We start from the raw sequence: 16,646 nt of genomic DNA, 5'->3' as shown, positions 1-16,646 counted from the left end.
TCCTGTGTTGATGCAGAATGGCAGCGTCACACTAGGCATAAGGGGAATTACCAGTAGGCTGCCTTCAAGAGGGAGCTGGACAGATATTGTTTCAGACTATGGAACAATGCTCTTCTCCGGACTGAGGGACTGACCACCTCAAAACTTTAAGGGTGATGGACTGATTACATCGTCTTCAAGTCTCTTCTGCTTCTATCAACTTTTCTGTACTCGACTGAAGAAGCCTACTGTGTAGGCGAAACGTTTCGAAATAAAGATACCTAACTTGCATATGTGTCTTGCCTAACAACTTGTCGGTATTTTATACCATTTTAATGTTCAAGCTGGACAGATACTTGAAGTCGGTGCCGGATCAGCCGAGCTGGGGTTCGTACGTTGGACTACGTGCGACCAGTAGTAACAGCCTGGTTGATCAGGTTCTGATCCACCGGGAGGCCTGGTCGTGGACCAGTTTTGTTAAAAATAAGCAAAATAGTTTCTGTAAGAAAAACAAAAAAACTCGTAATATGCAACATTTCGTAACACTAGACGTTTCTTTCCCCCTGTAGGTATCATTAGTCTTCGACTGAAGCCTGCTGGGCAGGCGAAATGTTTCGGTCGATACATACCAAGTATAGCACACATCAACTTATCGGTACTGTATACCACTTATAATTTGATTCAATATTTTTGTTACAGACGAAGCACGCTGTTGCCGTGGGGACGGTCGCCGAGCCGTGGTGGCAACGGTGACGGGATAGTAGGGACCAGGAGCAAGAGACTGGGCATGTCCCGTTCTCCCTCACCAGTACCACCTGCTTCCACACCCTCCGTCATTGCTGACAAGACTGACATTAATACCTTCGACCATGCCACCTGCAGGTGTGTACTCCAGGCACATAGTTGTGTATATATACAGATGTGTACATAGTGTATATACATATATGTACAGTGTATATACACAGATGTGTACAGTGTATATACACATGTGTAGTGTATATACACAGATGTGTACAGCGTATATACAGATGTGTACAGCGTATATACACAGATGTGTATATACTGCAGCAACTACTGGTGTATATACCCTGTATAAACGTATACTTTATATAACCAGTGTATATACAGGTGTATTTGCCCTGTGCATAAACGAGTTTATAAAGTGTAAACAGGTTCATATACCCTGTACATATATACAGATTATACCTTAATTCATATTTTTTAGGAATTCAAAGTATTTTCTAGAGTATACGTGAATTTTAGGCCTATATGACTAGACAGTCGATAGGCTCTAAACCTAACAAGTTCGAACATTTAGGTTGCCCCTATTTCCTAATTTTTCAAAATTGAAACGCAAAGAACATGTAAAAAGTTGGTCATTGAAAATTCCAAAATTTTTTTTGTCAAAGAGTAGGTCAGAAAAACATAGAAATTAAGCCTAATCTTTGAATAAATCATTAGACCGTGGCTGAAGCAATTCATAACTCGGATTGAGTATAGAAATTATATCTAGTTTCTCAGAGCTGAATTCAGAAATTACAGCACCTAGTCTATTGTGGCCGGTATACAATTCACAACTCTAGGATTGAATTTAGTAATTAAAGTTAGGCTCTCATAGTAAGTCATAATATACACTGTCATTCTTGATCACGGTATGTTAGAAGTGAAAAATTAGTATGGTGATACCTATATAATTTTGAAAAAGACATTTGCGTATAGTTTAGGACACTTATTAGAGGGAACGTGCCGCCACGAGTGACTTCACAGTTATGAATGTGGTCCCAAAACCAAAACATTTTCTAGTATGTTCTAGTGTTTGTTCACGTGTATTTTTAAACCATTTGTGGGTATCAAATACCAAAGTTTATACTAGAAATGGTGCTGTTGCAAGATCAGAGTTGTGAGGGTAATGGTTTTGCAGAGGCGAGAGCGATAAGATGAACCACATGGGACGGCTGTCGGAGCAGTCTGCTCTTAACTTCACCTACGGCAGTATAGAGGATGAAGGCGGCGTCACCAAACCGTATGTTGACACTATACATATATATGAACTAAGATCTTTATTCTCCATAAGGATTCGTGTTTATAGGTAGTTTTACGAGTAAAGAAGAATGAACGGAGACTCGAAGCGTGGTCCATGTATATAGTAGGCTCAATGCTGTAGTAGCTGTTTATTATCAACGCTTGAAATAGGGTGATTTCACAACATGCGCTGCAGTGACATGGTTGAAATAGGGTGATTTCACAACATGCGCTACAGTGACGGTTGAAATCGGGTGATTTCACAACACGTGCTGCAGTGATGTGATTATATCACCGGCACCAGTTACAGGAACTTACATGGTACCACTATTCTCAACCCCCTCAAACTCATGTAATCCATACACTCCAGGTAAGTCATAATGAACGACTGTCAATGAATAAACAAAGGATTATTGTTTTCATTAAAGGCCATTCATTACGGCTTTGGGTTCGTATTGTTTTATAGTGGTAATGACTTAACGTAGAAAAGCCTCAGTGCAATGCATTTTATCATATATATAATGAAATCTATCTCAATGTACATACCCTGAAGGTGTATATTAATCATTATTATAGATATTAAAGTATTGTTGACTGGTGGTTCACAGGTGAGAAGCAGCCTTAAGTAATTGTTCCATAGTCTGAAACAATATTGTTTCAGACCATGGAACAATGCTCTTCTCCAGACTGAGGGACTGACCACCTCAAAACTTTAAGGGTGATGGACTGATTACATCGTCTTCAAGTATCTTCTGCTTCTATCAACTTTTCTGTACTCGACTGAAGAAGCCTACTGTGTAGGCGAAACGTTTCGAAATAAAGATACCTAACTGTTGCATATGTGTCTTACCTAACAATCTGTCGGTATTTTATACCATTTTAATGTTCATTCTGTCAGACACTGCAACACAAGGGTATCTTGGTACAGACCATCAACTTCGACAACCTCTACTAGTGAGCACGGCTGAGTTTGAGAGGGACCTGCCCTCCCAAAGCAATCTACGTCTCACCTCCTGGCACTATATAAAGCTCCATCCTGTCACTTCAACTTCATATTGTTTCAGACAACGGAACAATGCTCTTCTCCAGACTGAGGGACTGACCACCTCAAAACTTTAAGGGTGATGGACTGATTACATCGTCTTCAAGTATCTTCTGCTTCTATCAACTTTTCTGTACTCGACTGAAGAAGCCTACTGTGTAGGCGAAACGTTTCGAAATAAAGATACCTAACTGTTGCATATGTGTCTTACCTAACAACCAAACAGTATTTCAGGCATTGTTTTAAGTAAACAAACAATATTATATATATTTTTTTTTAGCTTAGGACCTTTATTTGTAGAAGGTTTCATTCTCTAGCGACGAAACTTTGCAGAGATAAGCGTTTGTAGAGATAAATATCTTTATTTCAATAAACCGTATGTTATCTGGAGCTGTCATACCTGATTAATGTATAATTATGGATGTGCAGTTGTGGGTGTTCAGGTATGGTGCATGAATGAATGTGGGGGGTGTTGGTATGACAAGTGAAGAATCATTACATCTGTGTTATACACTACTTGACAGGTTTGTGAGTTACATATGTGCAACACCTGCATGTCTTTATCTTGAAGACGCTTCTCCAACCCGTAACTTTTTCAAAACGCTAGATATAAGGAAGACAAAATCAAAGATTTTTTGCACACGATGCATTGTTTGTACAGAGATGGACTGCATTTGGTTGTGCATGCAGAAAGCCCATGGCTATGCAGAACATAGCAGAGCAGTACAAGATGAGGTAATCAGTCCCTCAGTCGTAAATGTATTCTGGTGTTGATAAATCAAGTGAAAATTGTATAGTTATGGATGAGTAGTGTACAGATATGGTACATGATCTTAGGACGAGAGAGATGACAAACCATCCAACTATTTGACGAATTCGACACACGTACAACACCTGTGCGTCTTTCTGTAGACGCGTCAACAACCAGTGACTTTATCAGTACTATACAGAGACGTGTTCGGAACTGTCGAAGATGCTATCAGGTCCTCAGCCTAGCAGAATTATACACAGATGATAGAAATGAGGCTATCAGTCCCTCATTGATGTAACGATACCACCCACTTGTTATCTATCCTGCATCATCACTCCGCTATCGTCATCACAAGCACCTCTATCTCATCTTAGTGCTCGTCTCATGATATCGACTCGGATGCTAGTCTTGAGCCACCGCTCTAACAGAGCAGTTATAGAGCTCTTTATAGTTACATGTTTGTTGAGGCAGCTTGTCAACTCTATTGTTGTTGCAGTGAAAGATTAATGACACTTGTACAGTACTTGAGTATTCTCATTGCTGAAACGTTTCGCCAACACAACAGGCTTCTGCAGTTGAATACGGACGAATGCAAAACGGAGAAATAGATGAAATTTTAAGGTAGTCAGTCCCTCAGCCGTGGTAGAAGTGGTCAGTCCCTCAGCCTTGGTAGAGGGTGGTCAGTCCCTCAGCCTTGGTAGAGGGTGGTCAGTCCCTCAGCCTTGGTAGAGGGTGGTCAGTCCCTCAGCCTTGGTAGAGGGTGGTCAGTCCCTCAGCCTTGGTAGAGGGTGGTCAGTCCCTCAGCCTTGGTAGAGGGTGGTCAGTCCCTCAGCCTTGGTAGAGGGTGGTCAGTCCCTCAGCCTTGGTAGAGGGTGGTCAGTCCCTCAGCCTTGGTAGGTGGTCATTCCCTCAGCCTTGGTTGAGGGTGGTCAGTCCCTCAGCCTTGGTAGGTGGTGATCAGTCCCTCAGCCTTGGTTGAGGGTGGTCAGTCCCTCAGCCTTGGTAGGTGGTGATCAGTCCCTCAGCCTTGGTAGAAGGTGGTCATTCCCTCAGCCTTGATAGAGGGTGGTCAGTCCCTCAGCCTTGGTAGAAGGTGGTCATTCTCTCAGCCTTGGTAGAGGGTGGTCAGTCCCTCAGCCTTGGTAGAAGGTGGTCATTCCCTCAGCCTTGGTAGAAGGCGGTCATTCCCTCAGCCTTGGTAGAGGGTGGTCATTCCCTCAGCCTTGGTAGAAGGCGGTCATTCCCTCAGCCTTGGTAGAGGGTGGTCAGTCCCTCAGCCTTGGTAGAAGGTGGTCATTCTCTCAGCCTTGGTAGAGGGTGGTCAGTCCCTCAGCCTTGGTAGAAGGTGGTCATTCCCTCAGCCTTGGTAGAAGGCGGTCATTCCCTCAGCCTTGGTAGAGGGTGGTCATTCCCTCAGCCTTGGTAGAAGGCGGTCATTCCCTCAGCCTTGGTAGAGGGTGGTCAGTCCCTCAGCCTTGGTAGAAGGTGGTTATTCCCTCAGCCTTGGTAGAGGGTGGTCATTCCCTCAGCCTTGGTAGAAGGCGGTCATTCCCTCAGCCTTGGTAGAGGGTGGTCAGTCCCTCAGCCTTGGTAGAAGGTGGTTATTCCCTCAGCCTTGATAGAGGGAGGTTAGTCCCACAAGCCTAAAGCAGAGGCATTTCCACACATCTTACATTGTATGTAGTATGTTATCAGTCATATGAAGTTGTATATACAGAACATGCTATTATTGTGCCGTATATTCAGAGCAAGCTTTTATTGTGGCATATATACTGAGCAAGGTTTTATTGTCATGTAAACTGAACAAGCTTTTGTGGCAAAAGCTTTTACCTATACGCCATGTTGAGAGAATCTCATTCTTGTATCATGTTCACTGTCTGATTACAGTGAACTTCTATTAAGTTCACTCTTATCACCTTTGACTTCATTATGAAGACTTTGTTGATTCTTTAAGGATCACTCAGAGTGTTTAATACTTCATTGACTCGTAAGTGACACTCAGACTTCATCTGAATATTTTATTGGCACTAAAGCGTCCAGTGTTGCTACTCTGCATTAATGGTTACTGCTGATCACCTGATCTTTCTCCCTCACCAAGGAAAACAGTGAAATATATCAGTGAAATATTGTGGTGAAATGTAGTGGTGAAATCTTAATATGTGAAAAAGTATTCCCTGTTTTTTTTTTGTTTGTTTAAAGCGATGCGTAAAAAGCAATGTGATTTTTTATAGGTTGGACAGGAAAACTCCATGAAACAAAAGCTTCACTGAGAGCGTCATGTGACTGACAACGGCGTCAGGATTTTTTTCCTAGCAGACTTTTAAAATAGTACCCCATGAGATTTTAATTTTTCCCCTAAACTATCACAGCAGTCTAGCCTAACCGTGCTAACATGTCTCGTATCCTAACTTAATTTTCCTAATCTATGTAAGAATTTGCATAACTAAGGGAGCCGAATTTTGGTTAATTCTTGTAATATTGTTGCCATAGATATTAATTAAAATTTGCGTTTAACTTTTTAGTGAAAAAAGTGATTTTTTTAAATAATAATAATTGTCTTAATTGAATTATGCAGTAGTGGGCGTTTTTTACAAATTAATAATAATAGTTGATTGTATTTGCTATAAAAATAATAACTGAATTGTGCAGTATTTAATGAGCGTTTTTTTGCAAATACGTATTATTATGATGGTGAATGAGTGTGTGTTGTGGTGGTGGTTGACAGGGATCCAGGGGAACTGGAACAAGAGGTCCTGGAACTGGAGCACACCAACCGTCGCCTCACAGGCGAGAAAGCTGAACTCACAACCATTCTCACCCATGCTGAGGATGCCAACGTCTCTCTCAGGGAGCAGTGTCGTTACTTGGAACATACACTCAGCAAGTAGGTTCTTTGTTAAATTCTTGAAGGTACTGCAGTCAGTCTCTCTCTCTCTCTCTCTCTCTCTCTCTCTCTCTCTCTCTCTCTCTCTCTCTCTCTCTCTCTCTCTCTCTCTCTCTCTCTCTCTCTCTCTCTCTCTCTCTCTCTCTCTCTCATCCACATTTTCTTTAATCTTTTGAACTTCTTCGACATACTAATGTCTCAGGAAGCTGTCATTCAATCTTTTTTCATCATCTTAACTTCTTGAGGGTGCTAAAGTCTCTCTCTCTCATTTGTTATTCAATCTCTTTTAATCTTGTTAACTACTTCAAGAGGCCAACGTGTATTTTAAGACAGTTTCTTTACCTGAACAAACACTTATTTGATTAAAGATAAGGTATAAAATACCGACAGATATGAAATAACACACATGCACAGTATTAAGGTATTGAACAAACGTTTCTCTACGGCTTCAATTTCTTGTTCCAAGGAATTTAAGACACCCTTACACCTTGTCACTGTCGACCTAGCGGCCGACTGTGTAGGACGGCGTAATGGAAATAAGCCAGAGTGGCTTTACAGGGTAACTCTCCAGGTCAGTAATCTGATTAAATTTTTTTGGGGGGGGTGACAGTGTTCAACAGCAGCTGGTGTCAGCACGCAAACTGGAAACTGAGATGGAAGAGGTTCGTGTCCAACTGGACTCTGAGAGAGAGGAGAAGGAGCGACTACAGAGTACCCTAGCTCAGCTGGAGAAGGACAACCTGGCTCTCAGCCTCAGACTTGAGGCTCTCATCCAACAGGTATGTTCTTTTTTATCTAGCAATATTGCACACGTCAGCAGTATGTTGCTACCCTGTTTTATATGTAGGTTGCATCGAACACAAACTAGCTTTGTTTCCCACGTCATATTCCATCACACAGGATGGGTTACATGAGGTAATATTCTAAATGATAGTTACACAGTGGAAACAAGAGTCGTAAAAGATAGGTTTCTCTGTCGAATTCCTTTGCAAAAATGGGTTTCATAGTGTTGAAATGTGTCACCTTGAGCTGGGAGACTTCAGTAGGGTCATGTTCTCGCGAAATCTCTGGGGTGTGGGTTGCGCTTTCACGTTGGTGACCGACTCGCGTTTCAAGAAATTGGGGCTACCTTTCCTTTCCTTAGATCAAAACTTATATACTTCTCATTCCTAAGCCACCTATCGGCTTAGCACTTTCCCATAAATATAATAACTTATAAATTAGGAACATCTACCTACGCGTCTTGCACGATACTACATAATCATTTTTCTCCTACTCTAGAATTGAGGTTCAGTTCTTAGTTCCTTTTAGTTCATAATTTGAATGTTAATGTTAGTTTAATATCTTTATTATGCATCCCATATCCGTTCTGTGGACGGTAGTCGTAAAATTAGAGATATATAATGGGTCTAGGGACTGGACCGCAAAATTTTGATAGCTGAACAAGTTAGTAGTAGTGAACTATTTACATATATGTTTATATTTGATTAAATTCGTAACGGGTTATTTATGTAGACATGAATTAGGTCACACACATCGTAATGCTTTATTTACAGTGAGCAAAGTCAGGGTATTTTTCCAGACTGGTTTGTAATATACCACTGTGGATAAAATCCTTTAGTATCCAGGTGAATTACACTTTTGATAACCCACGTGTAACCCAGAAGCTTTTAAAGCTGAACTAATTAAAATTAAAGATATTTACATGACTCCCTTTACAGCTCAACAGCGCCCATGAGGATGTTGAGAACCAAACACTGGTGGAGAGAGAGTTAGTGAGAAGCCACAAGTCTGAGGTGGCCATGCTGGTTGCTGAGTTGGCAAAGTGGAAACATGAAGCTGAAACACAGGCTTTGGCTTCACATCATTTGGAAGAAACTGTCAAGGACCTCAGGAAACTTACAGAGGTATGAATCAGTGTACGTTTTTTGTAATAGATCAGCTATTACCCACCATTGAAGGGTGGCCAAAAGATTTTCCGAAGTACAACATCCTCATCCAATTTTTTAAACTCCAGTCAGGTTAACGGTGTAAAGTATGACCTTGCTTTAGCACCTCGGTTTAACGGACAAAATCTGAGATGTACAAAGAACACAATGGCACAATACCGTGACTGGAAGATACACAAATAACACGCACATAGGAGAAACAATGACGACGTTTCGGTCCGACTCGAATCATTAATTAGTCACACTAGTTTATGGTCCACGTCGGACCGAAACATCGTCATAAAATTTCTCCTGTCTGGGTCATTTGTGTCAGGTGTTTATGTTGAGTGGGACAGACTGGACAGGCCATTAGTTAAAATGTCCTCAGACATTATAATCGCCAGTACCAGCCATTAACTATTAATCCGTTATATCGATTTTTTTTGGTTTCCTACCAAGTTAAGGTGACCCAAAGAAAGAAAACCCGTTCACCATTTCTCATTTGTTAGCTTATAGTTATACATGACAAATGTTGACATCTGTTAGCCGGACTTGAGTCCTGGAGGTGGAAGGGAAGTACCTGCACTTGGTGGTGGGTTGTAGGAAGGAATTCGCAGTTGGAGGGTAATCCCGTTGTGATCTCAGTACATACCTGGAATTTACCTGGAGAGAGAGTTCCGGGGGTCAACGCCCCCGCGGCCCGGTCTGTGACCAGGTCTCATGGTGGATCACAGCCTGATCAACCAGGCTGTTACTGCAGGCTGCACGCAATCCAACGTACGAACCACAGCCCGGCTGGTCAGGTACCGACTTCAGGTGCTTGTCCAGTACCTGCTTGAGGACAGCCAGGGGTCTATTGGTAATCCCCCTTATGTATGCTGGGAGGCAGTCGAACAGTCTCGGGCCCCTGACACTTATTGTATTGTCTCTTAACGTGCTAGTGACACATAAATAACAAAAAGGCACAATACCGTGACTGGAACGATACACCCCTCCTTGTCTCCTTTTCGTTAGTGTGACTTTGTAAATGGTCCAAGCCGGACCGAAACGTCGTCGTAAATTCTTCTCTTCTATGTGCGGGTTATTTGTGTATCTCAGTACATTTTTGGAAAGACGGCAATTGAATGTTGGTAAATGTGTTTATTTTTTTGGGTTACCTGTCTCGATGAGAGATGGTCATTGAGTTAAAAAATATGGTGGTTTGAATGATGGTGAAAGTGTTTCTTTTTCGGGTCCTCCCTCGGTGGGAAACGGCTGACGTGTCGAGAAAAATAGTGAGATATGGTATATTACTGCTAAGAAAAATTTTCAATTTTTTTTTTTTTTTTTAGCTAACTTTTATAATCTTGGACAGTACGTGTTGCGATGTTGATATTTAAAAAAAAAAATTATTTGGAAGAGTTTGGGTCTAAACCAAATGTTAGAAGATTTTTAATCTCCAACTTAAACCTGGCTTTGATATATTTTAAATTTCTGAGCCAGTCATATATAGTAGTGTGTGTATAGTCATTCAGGAAACAAGAGCAGCTCCTTGGAACTTAGTACCATCTTATCTGTGCTAGATATTTCTAAGTACATGGTGAGTACTGATAACCCTCTAGGGGGGAATAACTCAAATAGTTGAACAGTAAAATAATTATTTCTTGTCATTTTGCCATAAGATAGTAAATGAAGTTGCCATGACCTGCTATTAGCTTTTTATTAGCTTTATTAAAGGCGCACACAGGGTCCAGGAGGCATAACTTTAAAGGAAGTTCTGATATTGGAATATTTTTTTATTACCTGTAACTTTGTTAATATTAAAAGTTGTGATAATCGCAAAATGTATTAGCTGTTATCCCAGGTGTGTGAACCTTCTGCTTGCATGACGTCTAGTGGCAACATCATGGCTGGAACAATCACAAAACACTAGGAATGCTTAATGAAAAAGTGGTGTGTGTGTGTGTGTAATACAGTGGCGAGTTTATAATGGTGTATTGTAGAGCGTTAACGTGTTTTTTTTTCTTAATTACTGACTTGACATATGTCAGGGAAAGCGTCAACAGTGAAATGTGTGTCTTAATACTATTTATAGTAAGGCTCCCTGGGCAAGCCTAACGTAGCGTGACTACCCCCGCATCAGTTTGTACAGGCTTAGAGCTGTTTTCCTACCTTACCTCATTTCAAAGCCCAGTTCTATCCTATATCTCTATGGGGATATGGAAAAGAATTATTCCTCCGTAACCTAGTAACCCCTTTGCCTGTATAAATTGCTACATGTAAAAAGAAAAATTCCGTTTTTCTTTTGAGGTCCCTCTGCCTCGGTGGGATACGGCCGGTATTTCCCCCCCCCCCCAAAAAAAAAAATAATAGTAATAGGGTACCACCCACCCGATATCATGCAGGTCTCCAGAAGCTTACTCATTCTATACGATGATCTCACACTTGTGCAAACACACTATTGCTGCTCACAATGTTGACACTTCCATGCCTGAGGAAACACTTTTATAGTTTTGTGAGGGCAATCTTCTGGTCATAAAGTTAGTCAATATGGCTTTACACAAATTCAACTTGTAAAGAAACAAAAATGTGCCAAGTAAATGTGGAATTACCAATATGATGTTTATTGTATTAAACCAATGTTTTAATATATTTGAACTAGTTTATTGTATTAAACAAATGTTTTGATATATTTGAACTATCCAAGACTTAGACCAAGCTAGAATGACTAGTTTTTCAAAGCAGATAGCCCTGATGTGGACCCTAGCGTTTTTTGTTATAATAATAATAATAATAATAATAATAATAATAATAATTCCTACAAGTACGTGATACAACTTATCTGCCTTTGATATACAATTGGCAAGTAATTTAATCTTTGAAAAGGACACTTTTGTATACTTCTAGAAATTTTTTGTACGGTTCTGGGCATTATTAAAGGAAATTTGTGTACAGTACTGGACATTTGTTACAGGAAATTTGTGTACAGTTCTGGACATTTGTTACAGGAAATTTGTGTACAGTACTGGACATTTGTTACAGGAAATTTGTGTACAGTTCTGGACATTTGTTACAGGAAATTTGTGTACAGTTCTGGACATTTGTTACAGGAAATTTGTGTACAGTTCTGGACATTTGTTACAGGAAATTTGTGTACAGTTCTGGACATTTGTTACAGGAAATTTGTGTACAGTTCTGGACATTTGTTAAGGAAATATTTCGCCCTCAGGGGCTTCACGAGTCCTAATATGCCGAACTGTGCACCTCTTTTTTTTCATTGTGGGTACAAACTATACCAGTTACAACATAATGTGATGCAAATCAGTGTCTTTGAAAGACTGAAGTATATTAATTTTAGATTTATGGCAGGATGCCTCAGTATTGTTATAATATTTGTTGGCAGGTTCTGCGTGAGGAGAGAGCCAGCCTGGAGGACCAGCTGTCAGATGTCAGGGAAGAGCTGGCTTCAGTCAAGGCTCAAGCTGAAGTCGAGGTACACTATCTTAACCATGAACAAAAATTGCCGAGCTGGGAAATGTACAGAGAACCTTCACAGCTCATATAAATTCAGTCAAGCATCTGAACTACTGGGAACGCATTAATCGATCTACCTTTCTTCCCCTCTCGTTACTTTCTGCCTCTCTCTGCTCTATCCTGTCTTACCTACTCTGCTTCATCCTGCCGTTCCCTTCTCCCCTCCATTCTTACAGACCTCCCTGCTCCACATTCTGTAATTCACACAATCTCCCTCCTTCCCGCAGCTTTACTCTCCTCCTTTCATCCCCTTCCCCCCCCCCCCCAATTTCTCTCCTTGATGCTCCTACAGTCCCGTAAACAACTTCAAGTTTCCGCTCTCTCTCTGACACTTTTTATTAATACTAACATTTATTGCAAGTCTTTAGCTTCGATCAGTTTTTGTTAGGAAATATTGGAATGAATATACAGACACGTGTATAAATCTGTACAGTGGTTGCAATATCACATAGATTTTGTTTACAACAATGTACATTATGTAGAGTTAACAAAGAAAAAAGCAATAAAGTCAAATTGGCTTTTACATTTCATGCATGCAGTTGACTTCTTAAGTTGCCCTTCAGTGGAGTGCCTTTGTGCTGGTAAATGGTTCTTGATGCAAGAAATTGAAGTTATCGGGCCAGTCCTGGCATTAAACCTGATTAGCTCTCATTTCCCAGACTGTATGATACCACTTACCAGCACTCCCCAATAATAAAGAGTGTGAATGATGGTGAAAGTGTTTCTTTACTTTTCGGGTCACCCTGCCTCGCTGGGAGACGTCTAGCATATTGAAAACGAAAAATAATTTATTTACAGGTTAGTGGTGTTGATATAGTGGAAGAATCTTCACCAAATGTTTGTAAAGTAGAGGAAGGGGTGACTGTTCCTTTGAGTGCAGCTACTTGGGGACCCCTCTCACTGTCTGCACCAGTGGATACTCCGTCGTTACTTGGACCCACCCGAGAAGCCACTCTCAGCATTCATTCTGAAATACAAACTATGGTAAGGTTATGTTGGAAACTGGTTGGGTGTCTCGGGGGCATTCATTTAATAGGTCATCCAATTTGCTCATAGAGCACGTGTGTGCATGTGTTCAACTGTTATGTATAATCTTGTGGCGACGTTTCTGTGCCTTCTGGACTATTGTCAAGTGACTTTTGACTAAATAATAGTTTTACTGTGACATTGGTTCAGGAGGGACCGAAATGTTTTTATAAACGACTCGCGAAATCGTAATGACACGATTGCAAACGACTCTCTACCGCGGGTTCAAGCCCCGCCCGTGGTATGGTTTGTTGTAAGTTTCTCTAAGTGCAGATTATTCGTGAAGTGTTCCAACAACAGTGTTGTGACCTTTAATATTCAGTCCTGCTGCTGCTAGTTTATTTTTGAAGAGAGAGGGTTAGAGGAAGCTGTTACTGTGATAGTGTTTTTCTCTAGAGTTTTATCAAGTCGGTGGATTTGTTATTTGTTATACACAAATAACCCTTCTTTTTATTTTTCCATCTTTCTCCCGTCCCTGCCCTCTTGTAAATATATACTGACTCCCTACCCTTCGTGTATTAGTGTGTGACTAGTCAATGGTCCAAGTTGGATCAAAACGTCATAATTACGGTATTACGACTTTATTCTTTATGGATTTGATAAAATATATCTCTTTGTCTTTTCTGTATTACTGTCAGTAGTAAGCCTTTTAAAGCAGCTTATTTAATTAATAATGTGAGTTTTGCAATTGCAATATAAGAAACACTATAAACACTTTATTTTTTAGACGCACTAAACTTGCCTCGGTGTATATACAAAGAGGTTATTTTAATTCCCTTTTTAAGGGACTTAAGTATTGTTGACTGATGGTGAATAGTTACGTGCAGCCTTAATGACCCTCGTGTAGTCTGTAGGCTTTTATAAACGAGACACTTACATGGAGTTTACCTGGAGAGGGTTTCGGGGGTCAGTGCCCCCGCGGGTCGGTCTGAGACCAGGCCTCGTGGTGGCTCAGGGTCTGATCAACTAGGCTGTTACTGCTGGCCGCACTCAAACTGACGTACGAGCGACATCCCGGCTGGTCAGGTACTGACTTCAGGTGCCTGTCCAGTGCCGCCTTGAAGACAGCCAGGGGTCTATTGGTAATCCCCCTTATGTATGCTGGGAGGCAGTTGAACAGTCTTGGGCCCCTGACAATTATTGTGTTGTCTCTGTGTACTTGTGGCGCCCCTGCTTTGCATTGGGGGGATGTTGCATCTCCTGCCGAGTCTTTTGCTTTCATAGGGAGTGATTTTTCGTGTGCAAGTTTGATACTAATCCCTCCAGGACTTGTGCAACATTTGGGTGTCTATTCTGGAAACGTTTCACCAACCATTGACTTCGTATCCCACCGCTGGCACCATTTATAACCAGTTTGTTTGGTGATGCTGGTAGCGGGTGCGTGAATGATACGTCTTCGGAGGCTTCTTACTTTATTTGCAAAGTCGTGGTGGGTACACAGGCTTGTGTGTTGTGCCCATGGCCCAGGAGGGCCATGCCCACGAGCGAGAGAGCTAGGACGACTGTTGACTGCTTCTAGGCCGCTGAGTGAGTGACGAGTGTGAGTGGGACCAGCGTCCCACTGACCTGGGCAGGCCAAGAGAGGGCAGCACCTTAGTGCCGCGAAATATGAACTAAGCTGGCAGACAACATAGGCTGTCTGTGCAGACAGTACAGGCTGTCTACAAGTCTAGTGCACAGAAAGGTGGAAGATGAGGAGTTCCAGGTAATCAGCCCCTTAGCCTGGAGTCGATGTGTTCAATCCATCAATCTTGATAAAAACGTTGGAGTGACCACACCGACTTAAGGCTCAATTCTGATTACCTGCAACTCCTCATCCTCCATCTTTTTCTGCACTGGACTCTAGAAGCTACTGGATGGCGAAACATTTTCAGAATAAAGATAAATATTGCACAAGCATCTCATTTATCAACTTGCCTGTTTTCTAAATTATTTATTCACATCAATAGGCTTTCAACACCATTAACCAAGTAAGCTGATGCACACATGTCTTACTCATCTGCTTGTCAGTACATATTGTATACCATTAATCTAATGATGCTTTGTTTCTTATTTTACAGGGTGAGGAAAGTGGCTCATTACCATTCTGTGAAAAGATTGAAGATAACGTGATGACAGCATCCAAGAGTCAGAGTGAGGAGATGATCACTCAGCTTCCTGTCTCTGACGTGGCACTCTCCACACAGACCAGCCTCGTCCTCAAAATGGTAAAACTTTCCCCATTTCTTTTGACTTGAAACACACAATATCTTTATTTCAAAAAGTACACGTACAAGATGTATAGGCCTAGCTGACATCGACATACTACTATATAGAAAGCCAATTGTTATGCAGAGCATTTAGTGCAAATTAGATCAATTTTGTCCCGGGATGCGTCCCACACCAGTCGACTAACATCCAGGTACCCATTTTATACTGATGAATGAACATAGACAATCGGTGTAAGGAAATACGCCCAATGTTTCAACCCTCGCCAGGAATCAAACCCGGCGAGGGTTCGATGTCCCGGACCCTCACTGTGTGAAGCGAGAAATTTTGCCACCAGGCCACGGGCCACCGTGCCTTGTGGATGTCTCAGGCCGTCTGCTGAAAGACGTCTCTGTTGTGGCTAGTGCTCTCGGTCGAATATCACTTGTACCTCATGTTCCAGATGGTGATAATGTAATTGTTAAAAGTGATTCGTGCAGGGTAAAGAATTTGCTTGCCAAACCATCCTTGCACATTGTACATGATATGACGATCCATATCTTTCTTGCAAATACTGTTGGCCAATGTCCGTCTCAGAGCGAACCCCAGTCGTGTAGCCCTTGTTCATTACCCATATCGTGTTCGGGTAGGGGGACGAGTTGTCACAGGACTAGTGGGTCAGTGCTATTTCTCTCCCAGAGGAGAATCCATCTTTCCCACAAGTGGAAGAAAAGACTTGGCTCCAGCTGTCTTTTCCGGTGAAGTCACCGGTCTTTTGGCAGGTATTGAAAAAATGTCTAGTACAAGGTTAGAGAACTAATCAGTGTATCTCTTAAGATTTTTCTTTTACACTGTTAATAATAATAATATCTTTATTTACTACAAGTACATGTACAAGGTATATAGTCCTAGCTGACAACAATGACATACTACTATATAGAAACTCCCTTGTTATGCTCTGCATTTCGGGCAAATTAGGTCAGTGTCCCGGGATGCGACCCACACCAGTCGACTAACACCCAGGTACCCATTTTACTGATGGGGAACATAGACAACAGGTGGAAAGAAACACGTCCAATGTTTCTACTCTGGCTGGGAATCGAACCCAGGCCCTCGCCGTGTGAAGCGAGAGCGTTAGCCACCAGGCTGTTTTCCTACCTCATCTCATTTCAAAGCCCAGCCGTCACTACAAACCATTACAGCCATCTTACCTATTCACTAAGTGAATAAGGGCGACAGTTGTAAGAAAACTTTGTCATAGTCTCCATCTACCCATAAATGAAGGTACTTCATTTATGAACTGAGAGTACTGCC

General features: G+C 41.6%; 1 protein-coding gene across 7 annotated transcripts in view; it reads left to right on the top strand.

The window, feature by feature from the left end:
- LOC128699797 (serine-rich adhesin for platelets) overlaps window positions 1-16,646 on the top strand; it is a 350,518-nt gene that overhangs the window by 80,225 nt on the left and 253,647 nt on the right. For 6 of the 7 annotated variants that reach the window (XM_070102415.1, XM_070102413.1, XM_070102416.1 and 3 more), the window contains exons 6-13: window positions 679-861; window positions 1,901-2,002; window positions 6,520-6,678; window positions 7,289-7,457; window positions 8,400-8,585; window positions 11,989-12,078; window positions 12,918-13,103; window positions 15,206-15,352. In XM_070102415.1, the coding sequence (XP_069958516.1) occupies window positions 679-861; window positions 1,901-2,002; window positions 6,520-6,678; window positions 7,289-7,457; window positions 8,400-8,585; window positions 11,989-12,078; window positions 12,918-13,103; window positions 15,206-15,352 (1,222 nt within the window). The remainder of the gene's footprint in view (window positions 1-678; window positions 862-1,900; window positions 2,003-6,519; window positions 6,679-7,288; window positions 7,458-8,399; window positions 8,586-11,988; window positions 12,079-12,917; window positions 13,104-15,205; window positions 15,353-16,646) is intronic. The other variant, XM_070102414.1, reaches the window with a different exon arrangement.

This window comes from Cherax quadricarinatus, chromosome 81 (genome assembly GCF_038502225.1).
Source record: "Cherax quadricarinatus isolate ZL_2023a chromosome 81, ASM3850222v1, whole genome shotgun sequence".
Classification (NCBI taxonomy): domain Eukaryota; kingdom Metazoa; phylum Arthropoda; class Malacostraca; order Decapoda; family Parastacidae; genus Cherax; species Cherax quadricarinatus.
This window is presented reverse-complemented; position numbering and strand designations above follow the sequence as displayed.